The 23508-nt window shown below is 50.8% G+C and overlaps 1 protein-coding gene across 1 annotated transcript in view; it reads right to left on the bottom strand.

Moving 5' to 3' along the window:
* Abcc6 (ATP binding cassette subfamily C member 6) overlaps positions 1-23131 on the bottom strand; it is a 48897-nt gene extending 25766 nt beyond the window's left edge. The window contains exons 1-13 of the mRNA XM_087901491.1: positions 22976-23131; positions 22044-22226; positions 15896-16021; positions 15645-15773; positions 14078-14203; positions 12833-12894; positions 11521-11652; positions 10899-11096; positions 9862-10039; positions 8027-8188; positions 4364-4456; positions 2397-2600; positions 2078-2224 (exon numbers count right to left, since the gene is read on the bottom strand). Coding sequence (XP_087757617.1) covers positions 2078-2224; positions 2397-2600; positions 4364-4456; positions 8027-8188; positions 9862-10039; positions 10899-11096; positions 11521-11652; positions 12833-12894; positions 14078-14203; positions 15645-15773; positions 15896-16021; positions 22044-22226; positions 22976-23011 — 1776 coding nt within the window. The 5' untranslated portion in view covers positions 23012-23131. The remainder of the gene's footprint in view (positions 1-2077; positions 2225-2396; positions 2601-4363; positions 4457-8026; positions 8189-9861; positions 10040-10898; positions 11097-11520; positions 11653-12832; positions 12895-14077; positions 14204-15644; positions 15774-15895; positions 16022-22043; positions 22227-22975) is intronic.
* Positions 23132-23508: the final 377 nt, after the last annotated feature.

Below are 23508 nucleotides of genomic sequence, written 5' to 3'. Positions count from 1 at the left end.
GTATCAGAAGGTGCTCTGCAGGCTGCTAGAGGAGAAGGTGACCAACTCTCTTACCTAGCTGTGCATCCTGTGAGCTACAGGTGATGGTCACGGAAAGATGTGCTCACGGATGCAATACTGCGGTTAACGTTATGGGGTAATCAATGCTTCCTGATTAGATTTAAGGCCTGCTCCACAGGTGGAAATGCACATCTGGTACTATAAATCTTGCCAATAACCCATAGTTGGTGAGCTTATGTGTTTGGTGTGAACCTCCAGCTCGCCCCTGCATAGTCTGAGGAGGCCCATTCCTGTCTCTCTCTCTCTCCCCAAAGCCCGCCTGCTCATAAAGTCTCCTAACAAAGGAAAGGTGCCAAAAAAAAAAAAAAAAACCAGTTCTACATCTTGGTGGTTACTGCAGCTTCTGCCCCTCCTAAGCACTCAGCTGTTGCTCATTTTGGGGAACAAACCCAGCTTGTGGTGTACATGCCATCATCCCTCACCTTTGACCTATAAAGTCTCCCTGCCTTTGTTTGGGGGTGCAACTCCTCTGGCCCCATCTCTGGAATTGGAGGACCTACCAAGGAATTGCTTTGCTTAAATAAACCTGTTGTTACACTTTTTCAATTTGGCTTGATCTGGCTTACTGTGTTGGCAGAGAAACTTACTATGGGAGGGGGCGTAGAAAACCTATTAATAGGCATTAGGAGCGAACGTACGACGATTATATTGCCAAATGGACATCATATAGAGCTATACTCGAAATGTGTATCTATACCTTACATCAGTGCAGCTCTCAGACCCGGTCAGAGTGTCTGCAGAAAGCCCACCTGCAAAGGTGGCTTCTATGTCATACCCTCTTTCTCCAATGCTCAGGGAACACCAGGGAAGAGGGAGCAGAACGATTGTAAGAGCCAGAGGTCGGGATTTGAGAGAAACAGTGTCTCTGGGCACGGCAGGGTCACCACACTCAGGGCAGGGGCAAGCCAGTCACACTCTAAGATGGCGAGGGAGGAGCTCAGGCGCCCCCACGCCTCGCTAAGGAGGTATGGATGGTTAAGGCTTCTGAGGGAGAGTGAGTGTGTAGGTTAGTTGACGTCACCTGGACGTAAGCTAGAGTCGCGGGGAAGAGGGCCTCTCAGTAGTGACAACATCATGGAAGCTATAAGCCTGCAAGCAAACCTGCAGAACATTTTCTTGATTAATGGTTGATGTGGGAGGGCCCAGCCCATTGTGGGCGGTGCCACCCCAGGTGGGTAACTCCTGGGGTACATACAACAGCAGGCTGAGCAAACCAGTGAGCAGAGCTCTCCCATGGGTCTCCGCATCAGGTCCTGCCTTGACTTCCTATCCCGACTTCCCCAGACAACAGACTTAGAAGCTGTCAACTGAAATAAATCTTTTCCTTCCCAGGTTGCTTTTGGACATGGTGTTTATCACGACAACAGAGATCCTACTAAGACAGTCAGTTATGTTTAAGGGTGTGACTTCGGGTAGGTCATCAGCTTCATTTGATGGCTCCACACTCAGGGGCATACCATCGGCACAAATTGGACTCGATATAAGACGATATAAAAACAATGAGAGAAATCACCAAGTTAGGAGAGGATAGGGAATGGATTTGGGAGGCGTTAGGGGAAGAGCGGGGTGAACATGAACAAAATATATTAATTGAAATTTTCAAAGAATACAAATGTTAATACTGAAGGTAAGGTGGAGAGAGATAGAAGGGACACCATTGTGGACCTCTGGACAATGTCATATGTGTGTGCGCACACACACACACACACACACACACACACACACCAGAGGACAAATGACGAGGAGGAAGAAGCCGTTCAATTATGTAATCTTCCTCTGCTTTAGCAGAGGAAAGATAGGAAAGGCAGAGAGAGAAAAGGCCCTGTTCAAGGAGGGAACCCAGGATGAATTTTTGAACGTAAAAGTGGCACATCCTGATGGCTGAGATTTCCCCGCACCCTCTGATCGACGTCTCCCAGGGTCTTGCTGGCCGCTAGACTTTCCCTCCCCTCACTCTGCTGGCAGTGGCCCAGGGGTGCTGAGCTCCTTTGAGGTATCCTTTGCCCTTCCCCCTCACCTGAATGATGCAGTGTACAGAGAAAGGCAGGAAGGCCTGGGCTTTGTTAAGGATGCTGAGCACTGTGAGGGTCACAAAAGCCTTCTCTGCATCCATGGCGTTGTCCTCTGCCACCAGGGTGTGGACAGCAAACACAACCAGCGCCACCTGTCAAAGCACATGGGTGGCACTGAGCCTGCTGTCCTTTCTGGTCCACAGAGCCCGCTGAGGTGTCTCCAGGGTCTGTATGTCTAAGCTGCAATGCTGCTGGCACAGGCTGTCCACCCCAAGCCTGCCCTCTCCCAGGCCCCTCTCAGCACTGAGGCCAGAATGACGTCACCAGAAATGTAGACACTTGGAAGGACACGAGAGACACAGAGAAGAGGAGGGTGGAAATCTTCAGAGCGCCTAGCTCCTGGCCCCGGATATGAAGGAGTCTCTCGAGAAAGACTTGCTCCCAGCCATGGGACTTGATGGTTCTCACAGTTCTTAGTATGGAGTTGGTGAGCCGTGCTCGGGAGGCTTTCTGCCTCATCTGTTCTTCCTGAGACAGGAGAGAAGAGGCAAGAGAGGGACCAGCCTGGAATTTTCCATCCCTGTGGCTCCAGCCGCTCTGCTGCAAATCCTGAAGATTCTTTCTTTAAGGCACACACCAGCCCAGCACCTCCGCCAGAGTCCTGAGCGACACCACCCTCACCCTGGGCTTTCCTCACTCCCAAGAGCTGTCTCAGCCTCCTGAGTCTGCTTTCACTGTGCTAATAAGAAGCCACCAGTGAGTGGCGTGGTGCTGCCAGGAAGGGTTTGTGGAGGCAAGGGTGTCACCTGAACTATATCGTAATTGTGGAGGACAAGAGGGTGCAGGTACTGCGTGCACAGTGAATGCATAGTGGAGTGCATGGGGGCAGGAGAGGGGGACAGGGAGCTGGATTCCTCAGAGAGAGGGGTGACCGCAGCGGGCTTGAAGGTCAGGCGGAAGTGTTTGGGGTTTCATGTCACATGCCAGAGACCATACAACAGCTGTGTGAAGAGTGTCTTTGAGGCCCACCTAGGGACTGATCAGCCTGGTTAGCAATGGAAGGGACGGGGCTTGGGCCATCTGCTGGGAGGGTGTCCAGGGATCTGCAGAAGCAAAGACAGGGAGGTGGAGTGCCTGCCCACAGAGGTCAGGAAGGCTGGGGAACAGTGGAGCAAGGCCAGGTGACAGTGGAGGGTGACTGGGACAGAGAGGTGAGTTCAGCTACCCCACTTTCCTGCAGTTCACACCTTTACTGACCACTTTCCTCCCCTTTCATGAACACAGGGTCTGCTGTGTGGTCCAGGCTGGCCTCAAACTATCTTCCTGTCACAGCCTACCCAGACCGGGATGACAAGTCTGTGCCACCACAGCTAGTTTACTGAGCACATGCTGTTTATTTATCTATCTGTTTGTTTCTGAGTATATAGTCAAAAGATATATAGTCACTATATAGTCCTAGCTGGCCTGGAACTTGCTATGTAGACCAGGCTGACCTCAGACTCACAAAGACCCCCCATAGGCATGTCCCCCCACATGCTGAGATGAAAGGTGTTCATCACCATACCCAGCTCAACCACTTTGGTTTTCACATTTATAGGTGAAATAAATAAATCCATGTTTGAGGTGTGCATGTCACGGTGAGCATGCAGAGGTCAGGGGACAACTGGCAGGACTTGGTTCTGTCCTTTCACCGTGTGGGTCCTGGGATCACAGCCAGGTGGCCAGGTGGTTGGCATTTTTCTGCTGAGCCATCTTACCAGCCCGTGTGGTGTACTAAGCACCACCTACTGCCCCAGACGCTGGGTCTGCCTCGGTCTTCACTGCTTGGAAGTTTCTAGTCTTATGTCTGTGGGCTCTATACCAGGAGAAGTGCTATAGAAATAAAGACTTCAGGCAAAGGAGACCTGGCTTGCAAGGCTGCGGACGCGGCTATGCGAGGAAGCAGAACAGGGAGAGGGGTAGAGGGAGGAAGCAAGGAAAGTATGCCATGGTGGGCTCTCAGACTTTGACACTGAGGACATCAGTAACCGAGGTGTGGTTGCTTTGTCTGCCACACTTCCCTTCTGGGTGGTGAATGGAGTGAGGGGCAGAAGGAGTCAGTGAGGGACAACTTGGGGCCACTGTGAGAAAGGCCACATTCTAGAAGGAACTCATTCAGGGACTACAGGTCTGAACACAGGAAGGACAAGGCCAGGACTATAACCTCTTCTTGTCTCTCCCTATCTCTGCCACCAACCAGAACCCCCATGACAGTCCCCTGCCCGGGATGACCCCATTCCCAAACGCCAAACCTGATGGTAGTTCTTTTTCTTGGTAATGAAGAAATTCAGAGGGAGGAGGCTCAGGAAGACGGCAATGGCTGTGAGGGCAGAGGGTCCAAGGAGCTAGGGACAGAGGGGTGAGACACGGGAGGTCTGGTCACATTACCTCCTAGGCTGGGAGTTCAGCCTGTGCTACTGTGTCCTGCTTTTCACATAGGTTATGGGGTTGTCAATGCAGGTCCTCATGTTTATGCAATAAGCGCCTATCGGCTCCCCGCCCCGAGTTTTTTAAATGTTTATTTATTATTACCGAGGTGACATGGCTGTGGCCTGCTGGTGGAAACCAGGGGATGACACTGTAGTCAGTTCCCTCCTTCCAATTGTATAGGTCCCCAGCATCCAGCTCGAGTCCTCAGACAACAAGCACCTTAATTTACCCATTAAGGGGGCGCCATTTTGCCAGCCCCCTTTTGTTTGGTTTCTCTAGAGACCAAGTCTTAATCCAGGCCAGTCTCAAATTTATGATGTTGCCGAGGCCGACCCGTCCTGTTGCCCCTACCTCCCAAATGCAGGTGTTACAGGCATGAGCCGCCACACCACCCTTCAGGCTCTCTAGTAACTTAGCCTCCATCTCACGTCTTGGCAGGGAGTCACCAGATTAACAAATAAGCACACAATTTTGTGGTTTGTGATATATATGTAAAAGTGTCTAGCATAAGCATGCCCCATGCTATATTGGAGACGTAGTTACACTGAGCAATTTCTCGGTTTATCTGAAATTCACGTTTAACTGGACCCATTTTGTTTGCCAACTTCCTCTTGCTCAGGTTTGAAACTTTTGGGGTATTTGGTCTGGGTACCTGGGAGATGTGGTGGGGGGGTAGAATAAACAATATTTTTAAAGTTTTTATTTTTTGAGTTTTGTGAGATTTCCTTCACCCCAGCCAGGTCCAGTCTGTTTCTTCTCTTAGTGCAAAGGATCGCTAACCTCTAATCTCAGGACAAAAGCCAGCCTGCTTGTTTTACCAATGCAACAATTCTCCCCCCTAGTGGCTCAATGGGGATCTGTCCTGAAAGCAACTGGCAGCCTGGGAAAACACACACTGGGAAAGCCAGGCCGATCCCAACCCTTTCAGCATCTCAAATGCTTTCATTTAGCCACAGCACCCACAATGCCCACCATCTCCGTAAGACTAGGACAGCGGTCCTCTGGGACCAGGGCAGAGGCGCCGTGCAGGGTGGTCTCAGACCGCTGTCAGTTTCGGCTTGCTTCCCAGCTCCTTCCTCTTTCCCTCGCTCTCCTGCTTGAATGCCTGTGTATGTTTGCTGAACACCTACTGTGTGTAAGCCTTGGGATAGTCAAATGTCAGTGTTCACAAGTAGAATTCTATCTGGGCATGACAGTTCCTGTCAGTACCAGCTGCTCCTGAGGCCGAGCCTGGAGACTCAGACTCCAGCCTTTCTCTGAACAAGGTCAAGACTGGTTTTAGTGACACTCGTCTCAAATTTTTAATTTTTTTGTTAAGGACTGGAGATGAAGCTCAGTGGAAAATCACTTATGTGGCATACTCAAGGCACCACAGGGAAATAATAAGGAACCACCTGATGGTCCTCAGTGGTCACCTAACGCCTCCCATCAGCTAGCCACACGGCAGCAGGTGAGTGCCGGATGCTCTCAGCATCCCTAATCCAAAGTCTGTCATCACAGCCAGCAATCCCACACCTCATCTCTCAGTAGGCCACTGTTAACATGTAGGGCTGTTAAAGGCATTGTTCAAAATGGGCCATCGGGCTGTGTCAATAAGGCACCCATAAAACACATACAATTTTCTTGTTAAACTTGAGTTTAACAAGACCTCAAACATATTTCTCGAGATTCTTAAGATCTCAAGCACATTTCTAACACTCCCGAATCCAAAACCAAAAGGAACTACCTCTGGACCCAAGTGCTCAGACTGAGGCTGCTCAGCCACCCTGGACCCAAGCGCTCTGACGGAGGCTGCTCAGCCACCCTGGACCCAAGTGCTCTGACGGAGGCTGCTCAGCCACCCTGGACCCAAGCGCTCTGACGGAGGCTGCTCGGCCACCCTGGACCCAAGCGCTCTGACGGAGGCTGCTCAGCCACCCTGGACCCAAGTGCTCTGAGGGAGGCTGCTCAGCCACCCTGGACCCAAGTGCTCAGACTGAGGCTGCTCAGCCACCCTGGACCCAAGCGCTCTGACGGAGGCTGCTCAGCCACCCTGGACCCAAGCGCTCTGACGGAGGCTGCTCAGCCACCCTGGACCCAAGCGCTCTGACGGAGGCTGCTCAGCCACCATCAGTTTGTCTGTCTCCCTCATGCAGGACCAGGAGCCTAGTTCTAACTAGCATCTGTTTTTAGCTAGAAGAATTGGGGCCCAGAGAGGGTGAGTTTACTAGTGGGACATTTAACAGCAAGTAAGTGGAGAGAACAAGGTTTGAACCCAGGCAATTTCCACAGAGTAAGAACCTATCATCGTCATCATCATCATCATCAATCATCACCATCATCACCATCATCATCATCATCATCATCATCACCATCATCACTATCACCATCATCACCATCATCACCATCACCATCATCACCATCACCATCATCATCATCACCATCATCATCATCATCACCACCATCATCATCATCATCACCATCATCACCATCATCACCATCATCATCACCACCATCATCATCACCATCATCACCATCATCATCATCATCATCACCATCATCATCACCATCATCATCACCATCACCATCACCACCATCACCATCACCATCATCATCATCACCATCATCACCATCATCATCACCACCATCATCATCACCATCATCACCATCACCATCACCATCATTACCATCATCACCATCATCATCATCATCACCATCATCATCACCATCATCATCATCACCATCATCATCACCATCATCATCACCATCATCACCATCATCATCACCATCATCATCATCACCATCATCATCATCATCACCATCATCATCATCATCAAGCAGACACTTTGTTTTTGAGGCAGGGTTTCTCTGTGTAACAGTCCCAGCTGTTGTCCTGGAACTCACTCTGTAGACCAGGCTGACCTCAAACTCACAGAGATCCACCTGCCTCTGCCTCCCCGAGTGCTGGGATGAAAGGCGTGCGCCACCCCCGCCCACCAAGCAGACACTTAGAAATTCCACAGTTGATGCCATGACACTCTATGCTTCTGCACATGGTGGCAATTCTTTCCCCTGGCATTATGTTTCATTCCCCGCTCCCTTTTTTTTGGTGACCATGCTTCAGGGGCACAAATTACTCCAAAACATGGTGGATTCACCTACGGAGGCCTTATATCACATCCTGATGGGTGTGGTGGCATGCTCGGGCAATCCCAGCACTTGGAAGGTTTCAAGGCCAGCCTCAGCTATGTAGGAGTTTGAGGTTAGCCATCAACTTGGTCAGCAGCATCCGTGAGAGGGAACTGAGTCCCAGAGAGAGTTAGCCTCTGCTGTCAGTCAAGCCAAGGCGGCTTTGCCCCAGACTCTTCCCGCTACATCAGCTTGCACTGTGCAGATGGAGTCTAGGCTAGAGGAAGAGGAGGACAAAAGGAACAGGAGCCAGAAGAGGAAGAAGAGCCGGAAGGAAGAGACTACGGAAGCTCAAACCCATGTCCTCTGCTTCCTACCTGCCACAGGTAGACAAAGCAGATGCTGATCCAGAGGAAGAGCAGCCACAGTGCATTGAGGTAGAGGACGCTCTCCGTCAGCCGCTGGATGTCCACTGACACCAGGTTAACCACGTCTCCTGCTGCGCTGGACTTTCTGGAACCACTGGACAGAACCAGGACCTGGGTAGGTATGGAGAAGAGGGCATGAGGAAGAAAGGATGGGCGTGGGCACTGAGTGCAGGCTCAGCTTCGGTTTACCGTCTGTGCAATTACCCTGTAAAGTCCCAGCCTTCCCGGGTGGGCATGAGGATCTGGGATTGGGGAGCACATTAAGGAAAATAAAAAAGCTAGACCTGTGATGCTCTGGGTTCATTTGCCCTGTGCTAGGGATGCCCGTGCCCATGCTGAGAGCAGCCTCCTTTCCCCAGATACCAGGGCTCCTTTCTCCCTCTTTCCCAAACTCTAGAGTTGCTTTGGTGGATGTAACTAGGCCTGTAGGTACCTTGCACCTCAAGGGTTATTAAAAAGTAAAAAGCGCCAGTTGTAGTGGCGCACGCCGGTAGGATTTGCTGAAGGAGACAGAGGCAGGAGGATCACGAGTTCGAGGCCAGCCTGGGCTACACATTAAAAAAAAAGTGATCCCAAATCAATGCAGTCCTTATTTTATAGCTAAGGAAATTGAGGCCCAGAGAGGCAAAGCAATATGCCCAGAGTCAGAGACCTGTAGGCCAAGGCCTCAGACCCCTAAGGCATGATACAGGCAGGACAGGGTGCTGGGCTCTCCCTGTACCTCTCTGGCTCCAACCCCTTTCTCTGGGGACTTTGATCTATCTGATCCTGGGGTTCTGGGACCCCTCAGCGTGACGAACACTGGCTCTTCCTGTGATTGATGGAGTGTAGAACTCGCCACTCAGCAAGGTTTTATAGTGGGCTCGCTGCAGCCCCACCCACCATGACTCTGTCTACCAAAGTCACCCGACTCCCATCGTCCGCCCCTGAGAACTTAAGTGGAGACTGGCTGGCTGGTACAACTGGAGTTTGAGTGGCAGAAGTGGAGTTCAAAGGTGTTTATAGTTCATTTCTATGGCAGTTATGCCCAGGGCCAGGAAGGTGTCTCCCTGAAGGTCAGGGAGGGCCAGATCTCATCTGAGGATCAAAGCTGTCTTGCTGTGGTAGGTAGTATTTCCTCTTGGACTCAGGGGGAGTCAGACGTGGAAACTCACGGGACCTAAGCATCCTCGCAGGAATGCAGACTGTCTTGGGTCTCTTCCTGGGGCTAACACACTATTGAAACAACGGGGACTCCTTGAAACTGACAGTTCCCCAGGGGTCTCATGTTGGGAGAATGAAAACACAGAAGCCTGGTGCCTGAGGGGCACTTGTCTTGGGGGATCCTTCACAGGGTCCTGACTACTTTGCAGAAAAGGTAAGAGGCCACACCCATGCAGAACTGCTTAACTACACATACCTCTTACCCTCCCTTTGAATTTAAACCTCACAGTCTTTGCGTCTCTGCCCGATGCGGCCACACTGGGTAAACGTCCTCTCTCTGCCTTCCACTGTCACTGTCTGTTTAACTGGCTATTGGAAAAGGTGCCCTGCCCAGCTTGTTAACCAGGCACTGACCCCAACAATTCTAGTAACAATACATTCTCCCTGGTTGAGATGCTTCCCCTGACATCACTCCTAAGAAACAAAAGCCAGCGAAGGGGATGAGAAATGGAAGAGCTCTGACTGGGAAAGCCTCAGGCTCACAGCGCATTAGCCCAGCAGGCAAGAGCGCAGGGAACGGCTGTGTGAGGGTCTGAGGATGCAGCATGAATGCCGCACACTTTCTTACCCCTGGGGCTCACCTTTCTGTACACCAGACCAGTGATGGCTGTTCGCAGCCTCATCTGCAGGATCTTGACCCTGTACATGTACTGCTGCTCAAACAGGGTCTGTAGACAGGCTGACAAGAACATCAGCACAGCCAGGAGCCAGCCCATCCACGCCGGGGAGTCGCGATCGCCCATGAACTCCAGGAACAGGCTGGGGCAGGGAAGGGGGACAGGCAGTGAGGCCAGGCTGTGCCACCTGGGCGCAGGCTGGGATGGGGAAGGGGGACAGGCAGGGAGGCCAGGCTGTGCCACCTGGGCACAGGCTGGAACGGGGAATGGGGACAGGCAGTGAGGCCAGGCTGTGCCACCTTGTTCAGGTCTCAAGCTGATCCTGTTGCCTTAGGCCTTGAGGGTTGTGATCATAACCCTGTACCATCAGGCCTGTCTTTACTTTCTATTTGGAGACAAGGTGTCAATAAGTGTCTTAGGCTGGCCTAGAGCCCATGGTGTAGCCCAGGCTGGCCTATAACTTGCAATTTTCCTCCTTTAATCTCCTGAGTGGGAATGATAGCCCTTCACCACCAGGCCTGACTCAACACTCCAGCTCTTGAGTCTGGACCGGGTACCAGCTTTGGCTGTTCAGACAAGGCTTTGCCTTGGGTGTGTGTGGCTTTTGTCCCACCTCCCAGCGCCAATAGCACTTGAATAGGCCTGTGTTGATCTCTTAGAGGAAGGAAATTGCATGGAGCAGAGATAAGTAGCTCACATGAGCGAGCCCACTCAGTGGGAGGCAACCCCAACTGCCCATCCACACATCCTGACCAGCGTGGTGAGTGCCTGGGGCTTTAAGCCTCTCATCTTGGCGAAGACCATTTAGCAGCAAAAGGTAGCTGATACAGTCGGGTGACAGGTTCGGTCCTTTGTCCTTCTGGGAGTCAGTTACTTTCTCCTCCGTGTCTTCCCCACTCCTGCAGCCTTACTGTCCATGATCTGGGGTCCCAGGTCCCACCCAGATATACCCAAAGAGGCAGAAAGAGTCCAAATTATTCATCCTAGGAGGATATCCTCACCTGAGGAGCTTGGGGACAGCAAACCTGAAGGCATCGCTGATGACCAGGCTGACGGTCCCCAGCAGGAAGGTGGATCGGAACACACGCCAGATAGCCCTGAGCAGCGGGCCCCGTTGGCTCCTCTCTGGCTGCAGGAAGGGCTCTGTCTCAGGGGCCCCCACAGCACTGAGTCCTTTGCTTTTAAACAACTTGGAGTGCCTGGTAGAAAGGAGACAAGGGTGTGGGGCCTACATGATACTCAGGGGCTGCAGTAGGCCAACAAATTCCCGTTGTTTTATTATTGGTATTGTTGTTTGAGACAAGACCGTTCTGTAGCTCTGGCTGGTCTTGAACTCAGAGCACTGCTGGGCCCTGGAGAGCAGGTGAGCACTGTGGGGTCTCTGGGCCTCAGAGGGCTACTGCTTGGGGCCTTTCCACCGTGATGCCCATTTTTAGGGTACTGAAGAGAATCTCCATTTAGAACCTCTGCTGAGATCACACATAGCACTCTGGGCAGATGTGCCCCTAGAGTCCAATCAATGATCAGCTGGTGCTTGGTGGGAGCCACAGCCAGGCTGGGCATGTGCTGGGGGAGCAGAAACAGGACTGAGTGGTAAAGAGCCCTGGCTCACCACCTACTCACCCCGGCAGCACACCGCAGTTCCTCCTCCATTCCCTCTCCAGTTTGGAAACGAGTTCCTCTGAAGAGTTTTCTCTTCCAAGTGACCAGAGGTCTTTTGGTCCCAGCAGTTTCCTGTAGCCCCTCCACAGCAGCCTGTGAAAGAGGGTTCACCTGGGCCATCCCCATGACCCACCTTGGCCCCTGCAGGTAGCTATGTGACTCCAAGGAAGCCACCTCTGCTGGGTCCTGAAGGCAGTGAACCCGGGCCCACCCGACCAGGGTGGCCTCCACAGGGGAACTCATCTACTGGCCCATTTTAAAGGCAGGGAAAGTAAAAATGACTGATTGTTTAAGGGACAGCTGGCACCCTAGGGAAACAGACACTCTCTGGGGGTCAGAAGCCCAGGGTCCAAAGCTCATTTCAGATCTTTGATCTTTCCAGCAACCTGAAGGGTTCTGTTCAAGGCAGGTTTATGTCCCTAGGCCTGCCAAGTGTCCCAGGAGATGGCAAATGAAGGCAAGCGGCAGGCTGCTCTGCAAATAGTTAATTGTCTGGGCAGTCCTGGGGGCAAGCGATTTGTCTTAGGATCTGGGTGACACTCCAGTGTGGCACAAAGCAGAACGCATGGCTGCTGAATGTTTGGAAAGCAGAGTTTGAGGCCCCCAGTTGAGCTATTGGAGAACCCCTGTGCACCCAAGATGCTGAGTAATGACCACCAGGGGCCAGGCCCTGGGCAAGCGCTTTCCCTATTGTAGATCCACCTGTTCTGCTTCACCTGAGGTCTGACTGGCGAGAGCAGGCCTGGGTGGCCCTGAGGGTGGCCCTGACGGGTGCCTGGGAGAGCAGCACTAGCTGCTTCTCCTCTGCCCTGGAGGCTAGAGACTTGGCCTTTTTAATCTCACTCCAGGCACTCAGCATGCAGTAGGTGCTTATTAATCTCACTCCAGGGCTCGGCATGCAGTAGGTGCTTATTAAACACTGATGAAGCAATGGAAGCTGAGTAATGGGTGTGATTTTATTTAACACCCATTGCTATGTGCAAGCTGAGTATGTTCTACTTGTGGAGGCAGAGTTGTCCCCATTTTACAGAGGGAAAACTGGGACTCTGGTATTTCTACCATGATTCACTAAGAGGCAGAGGCAGAGTTCGAGATTTCTCACTTTTTCCAGTGAGTGAACTGGGACACACTGGAAGGATACACTGGAGAGAAGCTCAAGGCTGGGCGAAGAGGCCTGGGTAAGCATGGGAGGACGCTCTGGGGATGAGCAGTGTTGACAAGGGAGAGCAGTAACACAGGTCGGAGGCACCACCCAGCCCTGGGCCTCACTCACCCAGAAGCCCACCAGAACATGGCCTTGGAGGGAAACGAGGCCTCAGACTCTGGACACGGATTCTGGAAAAAACAAAAGGTCAGGGAGGAACCAGTGATGGTGTCCACCTGTCGTCCCAGTGCTGAGGAAGCCAAGGCAGAGAAAAGAGAGCTCAGGCCCATCCTGGGTCACATAGCAAGGCTCTGTCTCAAGAAGGATAGGCTGACCTTGGTCTCACACCCCGAAGTGAGCAGGTGGTCGAGGTTAGGGAGACAGGGTGAACTGACGATGAGCTTAGTCCCCAAAATGTGGTAGATGTGGTGTCTCTTAAGGAGAGAGATTTTAATAAGCTCAGAGCTTCCTGGAAGTCAAGGCAAAAGGGGCTGGAGGGCCAGGTATGGCGACTCACACCTTTGGTTCCAGCAGCAGAGGCAGGCAGATCTCTAGGAGTTCAAGGCCAGCCTGGTTTACAGAGCCAGTTCCAGGTCAGCCAAGGCTACAGAGTGAGACCAAAAGGCTAGAGGTCTAAGGAGTCGATAAAAAAGAACAAGAGGTACTCGGAAGAACAGCCAGCACTTTACTGAGACGAGGAAGTTCTCCAACAGCCTGATGTGGAAGCTCATGCCTACAATCCCAGTCCTCCGGAAGCAGGAAGATTGCTGTGGGTTCTAGGCTAGCCTGGGCTACCTATTGAATTCCAGGCCACCCTGGGCTTCAGTGTGAGAGCCTGCCTTAAAAAACAGACTGCAAAGCAAGGACCAAGTTATGAATATGAGCTTATGGGGCCTGGTGATAGAATTTTGTGAGGATGTGTGTATGTTGGGGAGGGCACATGTTGTGGGCTACAGCTTCCGATTCCTTCACTGCTTCCCTTCCCTCCACACGATTCTACAACTCAAACTGAACTGCTCTCCTTGTCGTGATGGACTAAAAACCTCTACAACTGTGAGCCCAGATATGCTCCTCTGCCATTGCTCCCACCAGACCGTTGTCACAGTGGCGGGACAGTAACTAATCCACAATTCTTAAGAAAGATGCATCCTGTGAGTGCAATCCTCCTGCCTTCCCAGGGCTGGGGTCACAGATGCCTCCAGGATGGGCCAGGCAGCTCACATTTTGCTAAATGGCTGAAAAAATAAACAACAGGGAAACACAACTTGCGTTCTAGGCTAACTCCCTTTGGAGACATGGGGTTGTTGACCTCAGAAGGGGACCAGAGACAAAGGTGGCGGAGGCTCTGAGTTCAGTAGGCAGTGGCTGACTTACCAATGGCTGGGAGTCTTCCGAGAAGAAGGGTGGTCGGTCCACCAGACAGGACAGCATGAACTCTGCCACCACCAGGAATAAGCACAGGTAGGTGGCCAAGTGGTGGAGGGGCTCATGGTGGAAGTTCTGTGGGGACAGAGAACCCCACTGAGACCAGGAGTGGCAGTCACAAAAAGTGAAGGGGTTCCAGAGGTCCAGGTTGAGACTGGACATGGGTCCTGAGGCCTGGAGCAATTTCTAGATAGGTACCAAGCCCTGGTGCAAGAAGCATGGCCCTAGCATTCCTAGTCATCCTGGCTCACACACATGTGGCTTACTATGTGAGTCACAGCCCCTGGGGTACTGGATTTCTTCCTTTCTCCTTTCTAACCCAGTGATCGTTTGAATAAGAATGATCCCATGGGCTCCTGTATTTGAATGCTTAGTTACCAGGGAAGACCACTATTTGAAAGGATTAGAAGGATTAAGAGTTGTGACCTTATTGGAGAAAGTGTGTCACTGGGGTGGGCTTTGACGGTTAGCAAGCCCATGTCAAGCCCAGAGTCTTTCTCTCTGCATATTGGTCAGGGTGAACTCTCAGCTACTTCTCCATCATCATGTCTGTCTGCACACCACCACACTCCCCACCATGACGATAATGGACTAAACCTCTGAAACTGTAAGCCAGACCCAATTAAATGCTTTCTTTTAAGAGTTGCCTTTGACTGGGCAATGGTGGTTCACGTCTTTAATCCCAGCACTTGGGGAGGCAGAGATAGGCACATCTCTGTGAGTTCAAGGCCAGTCTAGTGAATTGCAAGACAGGATCCAAAGCTACAGAGAAAACCCGAGTTGCCTTGGTCTTTGCACAGCAATAAAATGATGGCTGAGACAAGCCCCAACCTCTCTTTTAGCTGGTTTTTACTAGCACCTATTTGGCACTGGGTTCTCCATGTCCACTCTGCCCTGATCACCTGAGCACCAGCTGGATGTGATGGTTCACACCCAAGCTTCCCATATGCAGGAGGAGGAACATGAGTTTGAGGTCAGCCTGGACTATAGTGTGAGATCAATCTCAAAATAAAACAACATCAACAAAAGAGAATAAGGCAGAGAGTGGAAGATCAAGACATAACACGCTCTCCCCTGGACTCTGCACACATACACACATAGCACATCCTCATGTACATCCACACATGCATATAGTACATCCAAACATACACATATCACATCTTCATGCACAATCACACATGCACATAGCATATCTCGTGCACAGCCACACATGCACATAGCACATCCTCATGCACATCCACACGTGCACATAGTACATTCAAACATGCACATATCACATCCTCATGCACATCCACACAAGCACATAGTAATCCAAACATGCACATAGCACATCCTCATGCATATTCACACAAGCACATAGTAATCCAAACATGCACATAGCACATCCTCATGCACATCCACACAAGCACACAGCACACTGCATCCTACATTGGATGAGAGGTACTTGTTGGGGCAGGTGTCATGTGTGGAGAAAGGGAGAGAAAAGTGGTCTGACACCCACCAGGGCCCCACTCACCCCTGCAGAGGCCTGCTGGGCAGCGTTGATAGCTGGCAAGAGACAGCAGAGCAGCCAGTATCCAAATAACACCCCAGAAGCCCGAACTCCCTTCTTTCTCTCCACGTGAATTAGGAAGGTGGCAAAGCTCTAGACAAGAAAGGGTGGAGGGCAGAAGGGGAAGCTCCCAAGTCCCTCCCTCCCCATACTCTCCATACTAGAGAAAAACAGGAGTTGGGGGCAAGCTGGGCTCCTGCATAGACAGTGATTACCATGGTGGTGAGCCACACGGTAGGGTGAATGAGAAGCTCTGGTGCCTGGGGCATCCCCTGGCGGATCCTCCACAGGGGCATGGCCACGTTGAAGGTGTGTAGAAGGATGAGGGTGAAGCCAAGCACCTGGAGAAACAGACTCATAAGACTGTCTGAGGGAAAAGAAAAATGGAGGCAGACTGGAGAAGACACTCCTTGCAATGCTTCATGTGGGCTCTGTCAGTGACATCATTGAGGTGGCATTCCTCCTCGGGAGGCATGAGACCCATCCTGATCTTCAACTCTCATGTCAAAAATGCTCAGCAATAATTTGCACCTTGCGCCTATCCAGTGTTTCCCAAGCCACCGAAGAGGCTGGAAGGTTGCGTGTTGGGGTGACTTAGGATGTAAAGTGAGGGTTACTCGCTAGGTGAAGAATTGTCTTCCAGAATGAATGGTTCTGCTGGGCTGTTTCCGCTTGAGGCAGGGGATCAATGCTGCTTAAAAGCCAGGCTGTTGCTAACCGCAAGTCTCAACGTCAATGGCTCTCAGGAAGGTGATGATGAAACCCACCTGATTGCCTCAGTAGACCCCCACCAATTAAAGCCTCTCCTGGAATGCGTCTCTGCGATACTTTCCAGGGCCAGCCAGCTGTGCCACGGTGGAGCCAATGGCCCTGGTGATTCTTTCATCACCACATCTGTACTGTCGCCCCTCCCCATTGGAACCTCTCTCCACTCTTGGCTTGGCCTCTTTTCTCTCTTATTTGTGGTAGTCATCTGACCAACCCACCAGTGACTGCAGGTCGCTGGCTAGGCCATTTCCCAGTGAGACTGGAGGCCTGCAGGCTGTGACTTCAGAGCACGGTCCACCTGCCATGGTACAGACTAAAAAGATCCTTCTGGCTCCTGTGGAAAGCCTTACTTCCTGTTTGTAATGGATGGACCCTGGCCAAGGTACACTTTGGTGGAAACTGAAGGTGGCAGGAAAAGGAAGGTGTCCAGCTAGAATCTGTGGGGGTGGTGGTCGCTCTCCCTCCTGGGAGCCTCCTCGGCTCTTCCCAGGTTAATCTGCACACACCGGGAGAGTTTTCTTAATTCTTACTGTCTCATTCCATCCTGCCTCTCAGTGACAGCCATCCCGGACCGAGCCTCTGGTCCTGATTTTGCCTCTGCTAGATTGTCTGTCTGCCTCACGTGTGGTAAGTGGAATCTCTCCTGTATGAACCTAGACTGGGCATAGGAATAATTTGGCTTCAAGCTGTAGATTGGCCTGGTGCCTGTAGACAGTCTGGCCATGTGTCAATGGCCTTGTGTAGGAGATGTCCCTGTAGAGAGGTGCCTCAGGTCCCCCACGAGAGGTTTATTGTCCACAAAGGGACCTCAGGAACACCTGCTCTTAGACCCAGACAGTCATCGCTGTCCCCCACAACTCCCCACTTTGTTGTATTCCTGACAGCTGCCGCAAATTTTACCCTTGGACTCTACAGAAAAGACATGAAACCTTCCAGTGTAATGTCACCTTGCCGCAGCGTGGATATTAGCAGACGGAGGCCTCTGTGACACTCTAGGCCTTCTTACATGCTGCAGCTTGACCTGAAGTAAATATATTGTAAAGAAGACAAATGTGCCCTGCCCAGCTTGCACCAAAGCACTGTTGGCCCTTTCTTTTTCTCTTCCTCCGAAAGCTGTAGCCATTTGCTGGCCCTTCCGGTCCTTCATGGGGACAGGTGCCCTTTGTATCCTAAACTATAGCCTTGGGGTTAACATACAAAGTTTTTCAGCTGTCTGTTTTTTCTCTTTCTCTGAGATTATACTGACATGATCCACTGTCCACAGTCATCTCCTATCTTAACTAATTTTTGCAAAAATGCAACACTCTGAAACTCTCAGACTCTTGCAAGGTGAAGAAGAAAAGGTGTTTGTTTCTTTTTTCCTTTTTTTCTTTTTTTAAAAAAGCCTTAAAAAAAATCCAAGCACCAATAAAGTCCTCCTGAGCCCCATGATCAGCAAGAACCTTAAAGTTTAGTAACGTGAACTGGAAGTAGGATTGGGGGATATATACCCGTAATATCAGCACTGGAGAGGTGGAGGCAGGCAGAGCAGTTCAACGTTAGCCTGACCTACCTAGCAACTTCCAGACCAGCCTGGGCTACATGAGAACCTAACTTAAAAAAGAAAGCAAAAAGGATAAAAAGTGTCTCAGTCAGGGTTTCTGTTGCTGCGAAGAGACTCCAGGACCACAGCAACTCTTATAAAGGAAAACATTTAGCTGGGGCTGGCTTACAGCTTCAGAGGTTTAGCCCATCATCGTCATGGCAGAAAGCATGACACACGTAGGCACACATGGTGCCGGAGAGGCAGCTGGGAGTTCCACATCTGGATCTGCAGGCAGCAGGAAGAGAATGCCACTCTGGGCCTGGCTTGAACATCTGAGACCTCAAAGCCTGCCCTCAGCAACACACTTCCTCCAGCAACGTCACCTACTCCAACAAGGCCATATCTCCTGATAGTGCCACTCTCTATGGACCTATGGGGGTCCATTTTCTTTCAAACTACCACAAGCAGGTAATTTTAATTTGTTACATTATGTCATAAATGCAATTTAGATCCAACTTCCTTTTACTAAGTAAATTTCTTATGTTGCTCTGATTTATGGCATTAAAAAAGGGAATAAAGCAATAAAAAAGAAAACCAGTAGAGGAGAAAAAGAAGAGAGAGAGTGTAGTTGTGGTGGCTTAAAGAGGAAGTACCCTCATAGACTCAGGAGTTTGACTGCTTAGCTCATAGGGAGTGGCACTGTTAGGAGGAAGTGTGTCACTGAGGGGCGGGCTTTGAGGTCTCCCATGCTCAAGCTACACTCAGCATGGCATACAGTTGCTTCTGCTGCTGCAGAGCAAGATGGAGCACTCTCTGCTACCTCTCCAGCACCATGTGTGCCTGCACTGTGCCTGCCTGCACCCTGAAGCCTGCCTGCAGGCCGCCATGTCCCACTGTGGTGATAATGGACTGAACCTCTGAAATTGTAAGCCAGCCCCATAAAATAGTTTCCTTTATAAGAGTTGCCGTGGCCATGGTGTCTCTCACAGCAGTAGAAACCCTAACTAAGACTGTGAGTATGAGGATATATGTTTGATAAGGAAGGTTAAAGAAGAACATTAGCTTGGGATAAGCAAGGGTTTTGTATGATAAAAGTAGAATTTTCTCTAAAGTAAAAATGATTGGCTGCTTCCAAAATGAAAAGGGAAAGCTGAGGCCGAAACTGAAAAGCTTCAGCATGCTGCACAAGAACAGAGCAAGTCATGAGCCATGAACCTTCCAGATGGCGCAAGCATGCCGACATGCTGTCAGATTCCAGTACACAGACACCGCTGAAACTGAGGTCTCTGTCAAAGCACGAGGGTCCCTTCAGATACTGGCGGCCTGACAGAAAACAAGCTTAAAGAACAAACATTTAATCTTTTATATTTTTACTACCTTTTTAATTTTTTTTAATTATTCATTTTTATTTCATGTGCATTGGTTTTGCCTGCATGTATGTCTGTGTGACGATGCCAGATCCCCTGGAGCTGGATTTACAGCCAGGTATGAGCTGCCATGTGGGTGCTGGGAATTGAACTTGGGTCCTTTTGAAGAGCAGCCAATGTACTTAACCGCTGAGCCATCTCTCCAGCCCTCTATTAAGTTTCTTATTCGGCTTTTAACTACTTGAAAATCAGTCTTAAGATAAAAATGTTTTAGAAAACTGTTTGTTTTAGTGTACACACCACCTAAGTATTACATGAAAGTTAAAACTAAAATCTATTTCTCCCTCTGAAAACCTGGAAACTCTTTCTGCGGTGTCAACAACCAGAGTTGAGACAAATGAGGATAAAGAGAGACTGAAGAGAGCCAGTGCAAGATCAGCTAGGGGATGGCAATGCCTCCTCTGGAAAGGCCCTGGGACCCTAGAAGCCACTTTGTCCTGTTCATTAGACAGGCCACAGATGCAGGAGCTTAGGCCTGATCCAGGGTATGCAAAGAAGAAAATAATTACAGGAAGAGATGCCCTGTTTGCCTAAGGGACAGGGAGCTGACATGGGGGAGCAAAACTGTACCAGCCACAGGTAACAAACAGTGTAGAGAAAAGTTAAGTCCTAAGAGTAATTGTACTAAGCCTTTGGCTGACTTTAACAGCCAAAAGAAAGGGGTTAATGTTTGGCCCCCATCACTAATAATATTACAAAACAAAACTTCCCCAGATTCTGGCCAAATCCCAGTTTAGCCGGGCATCTGGTAGTGTCATGGCTTTTGAAAGAAAGCCTCCCATGGGTTTGGTTCCACCTTACTTAAAGGAACATTATCGAGTCTTATTAAGTGCTGCCTGGAATGGCTCTCAAATCCCAGGAAGACAATCAAATTTGTTTCTTCCAAAATGCAACAGAACTGACTTCAAACAGTTGTACAGGCCAGGCATGGAGGCTTGGCCTTGATCCCAGCACTGGTGAGGTAGGTTTGTGGACTTCTGTAAGTTCAAGGCCAGCCTGGTCTACAGAGTGAGTTGTAGGTCAGCCAGGGTTACATAGTGAGAACTTGTTTCAAGAAAAAAAAATATTTATAACAAAGATACTAGCCCATCTTTTCTGAGCTGGATCCTGAAGTGTCAACTTTTTGTTTTGTTTTGCTTTGCTTTTTGAGACAAGATTTCTCTATGTAGCTCTCCCTGGCTGTTCCGGAACTTGCTCTGTAGACCAAGCTGGCCTCAACTAATAGAGATCCACCTGCCTCTGCCTCCCGTCCATCACCACCCGACTGCAATTTCTACACTGGATCAAACTGGACAAAACTTCCAGGGGACCTCTTGTCAATAACCTGGTTGTTATTACTAACACCTGAGCACCCATATACATGGCAGGGTATCGTGCCCACAAACCCAGAGCTCCACCACAGAATGTGATCTGACAGGTTCCAAGCCTCCCCTCAGAGGCTTCACAGCCTTGTCCCTCGGAATGGGACATCTTACACTTCTGTTTGACCATCTGTCAGACCAACAAGAGACAGGGCCACATTGCTTTTGTGCAGCTTGGAGAATCTACTTGAAAACGGGACCTTCACTCAAACATCAAAGATTTAACCTGGCTGCATCTGTTGGGGGTGGAGTGTGGAGGCCAGTTGAGGATGGGTGGTCATATCAAGCCATTTCTCACTCAAGGCAAGCCCACCCTTATCTCAAGGGCAGCCAACACTAGCCGGACTGCAGTTGCTCCCTGGCTCTGTGCTGCTATCACACCGTCTGATTGTCTCGGCAGAACCTCTCTGAGGAAAGCTACCCCCAGGATGCTCCCATGCAGCAACGCTGCCGACTCCTGCTGCGATACCATAGCTTATCCAACCACCTCACTTCTGCCTTATTTTCTGGCCTGGCGAATTCCTTCCCTCCCACACCACTGTGGTATCGGTGATGGGTATGGCATGCAATCTCTACTAGAAAGTTCAGGAGAGGGCTGGGGCTGTGTGGATGGCTCAGGGGGGAAGGCTCACACTTGCTGTGTCGGCATTTATAAAAAACGGTAAAACAACTGCGTAAAGCAATTTTTAAAAATGTTCAGCGGGACTGTAAGTAAGGAGAAAATAAGCATGGGAGCGTGGTTCAGTGACAGAGCATCCGCTGTGCAGGTCTGAGGCTCTGGGATCTACCCGCAGTACAATGGTAAAACAGTAAGTAGATGGAGTGTGTGGCACATGCCTGTGACCCCAGAAACTGGCAGGGGAGGCAGGGGATCAGGAACGCAGGGTCATCCTTAGCTACATAGCGAAGACAGACTGGGCTACATGGGACCCTCTCCTAAAAATAGCCCAAACACAAACACCTGCCAAAGTTATTATAAGACTCGTCCTTGGATGGCTTTAAATTGACTGCCTGTACCCCAGTGTGTACCTACAGTAAATGAGAAGTGCCAGGTCACTGTAGCCATGTGAATGTGTAGATTTGCTCAATCTGTTTGTGAGAACTTTGACCATGGGTTTATCTCTGTCCCCTCTTCACTATTGACCTGTTTGGCTAGTGGCTTCCCTTCTTGCCTCTGTCCTGTGTTCTTGCTGATGGGAGGTGGGAAGTCTCTGCCAGGTTCCAATCTGCCCCCAACACAGCTGCCCGCCCCCCTCCCTGGTCCCAGGCTCCCTGTGACTACCATTTTGACTTTGAAGAGGTAGGACATCCGGAGGTAGCACCTGCCGTGGCGATGGATGTAGAAAAGGTAGATGGGGCCAAGGACCCAAAGGTACATGGGGGGCGCCCAGCTCCCAGCTGTTCTCAGGAAGCACAGGCTGAGCAAGTGATGGGCCACAGGTTCCTGCTGTGTCTGGTTCCAGACCTGAATGGAACATTGGGGACACCGTTAGGATGGTAGCCACCTGGGTCCCAATCTCACCTGCCTACGGGACAGACATTGCATGAAAATATTTCAAACCCTCTCTGGTGTGCTTTTCGTTTTTTCATCCTAACATCAACTCCATAAGGCAGATGAGGCTAGCTTATGGGGGCCCAGATAAGGTAAGGAACTTGCCTAATGCTAGTCAGCTGGGAGACAGTGGGGCTGGCTTTGAACTTGTGATTCTCTGGCCTCAGCTTCCCAAGTGCCAGGCTTACAGATGAGTGGCACCTGTTACTTTATAAGAACTCTGGTTGGTAGTTGCTACTGTACCCATTTCATAGACTGAGGTACCAAAAGGGAATTGTCCCGTTTGCACCACACAGACAGGAAGTGGCAGAGCTGACTGTGCCCTTCTCTGACAAGGAGGGATATTGAAATCTCGCTGTACGGGCTGCATAAAACAGCCTAACGTGTTGAACTCACAGTACCGGGCATGGCGCGAGCTCCGGCCCTTACCTGCTGGACTCCAGGCCCTAGAGTAGGGTGTAGATGAGGAAGGTAGGGACAGAGGACATGCCGGCTCACTAGTTTTATGCAAATAAGAATCAAAGTCCCCTGTCTTAAACCCTGCTGGGACCCGGATTTGGTGAAGGGATCTGGACCTGTCGCTCCACCACGCCTTATTGCTTCCCGAGGCCAAATATTTGAGGCTGGAGTACCGCCTTTCCCAACAGCTCGATGGGACTCACCCTCAGGTCGGTGCAGGGTTGTCCCGGTGAGGCCATTGGGAGCCCTCAGTCCATCAACCCTCGGTCTGTCAGTCCCAGAGCAGCCTTCAGAGCCCGGCTCCAGGCTGGGGAAGAGGCGGGGCGGGGCGGGTTTGAGGGATTGGAGCTGGGGAGCAGAGGGCCCGGGGCAAGGTCCAGCGGCGTGAGGAGGTGGAGCTGGTGTTTGGTAAAGTGATTCTGGAACACGCCCCCCCCTGCCCCCAGCCGGGACTCTGTGGGAAGTCCCTCCCAAATTTTCTGCACACTTTGCCCCCACCCCCCCACCATCGCAAGAGGGTGTCCCGAGGAAAGACAACAGATACAGGTCAGGAACTTGGGACGAACGAGGTCTAGATGTGGGTGCTGGGATGAATGTAAAAAGTCTTAGTTTTAGAAGTATTTATGCTGGGCGGTGGTGACTCACTCCTTCAATCCCTGCACTCAGGAAGCAGAGACCAGGGGATCTCAGTGAGTTTGAGGCTAGCCAGGGCTGCCTAGTTAGATGCTGTCTCAAA

Source organism: Myodes glareolus, chromosome 24 (assembly GCF_982192425.1).
Source record: "Myodes glareolus chromosome 24, mMyoGla1.1, whole genome shotgun sequence".
Lineage (NCBI taxonomy): Eukaryota > Metazoa > Chordata > Mammalia > Rodentia > Cricetidae > Myodes > Myodes glareolus.
Note: the sequence above shows the minus strand (reverse complement) of the source record. Positions and strands in the feature narration are given on the sequence as shown.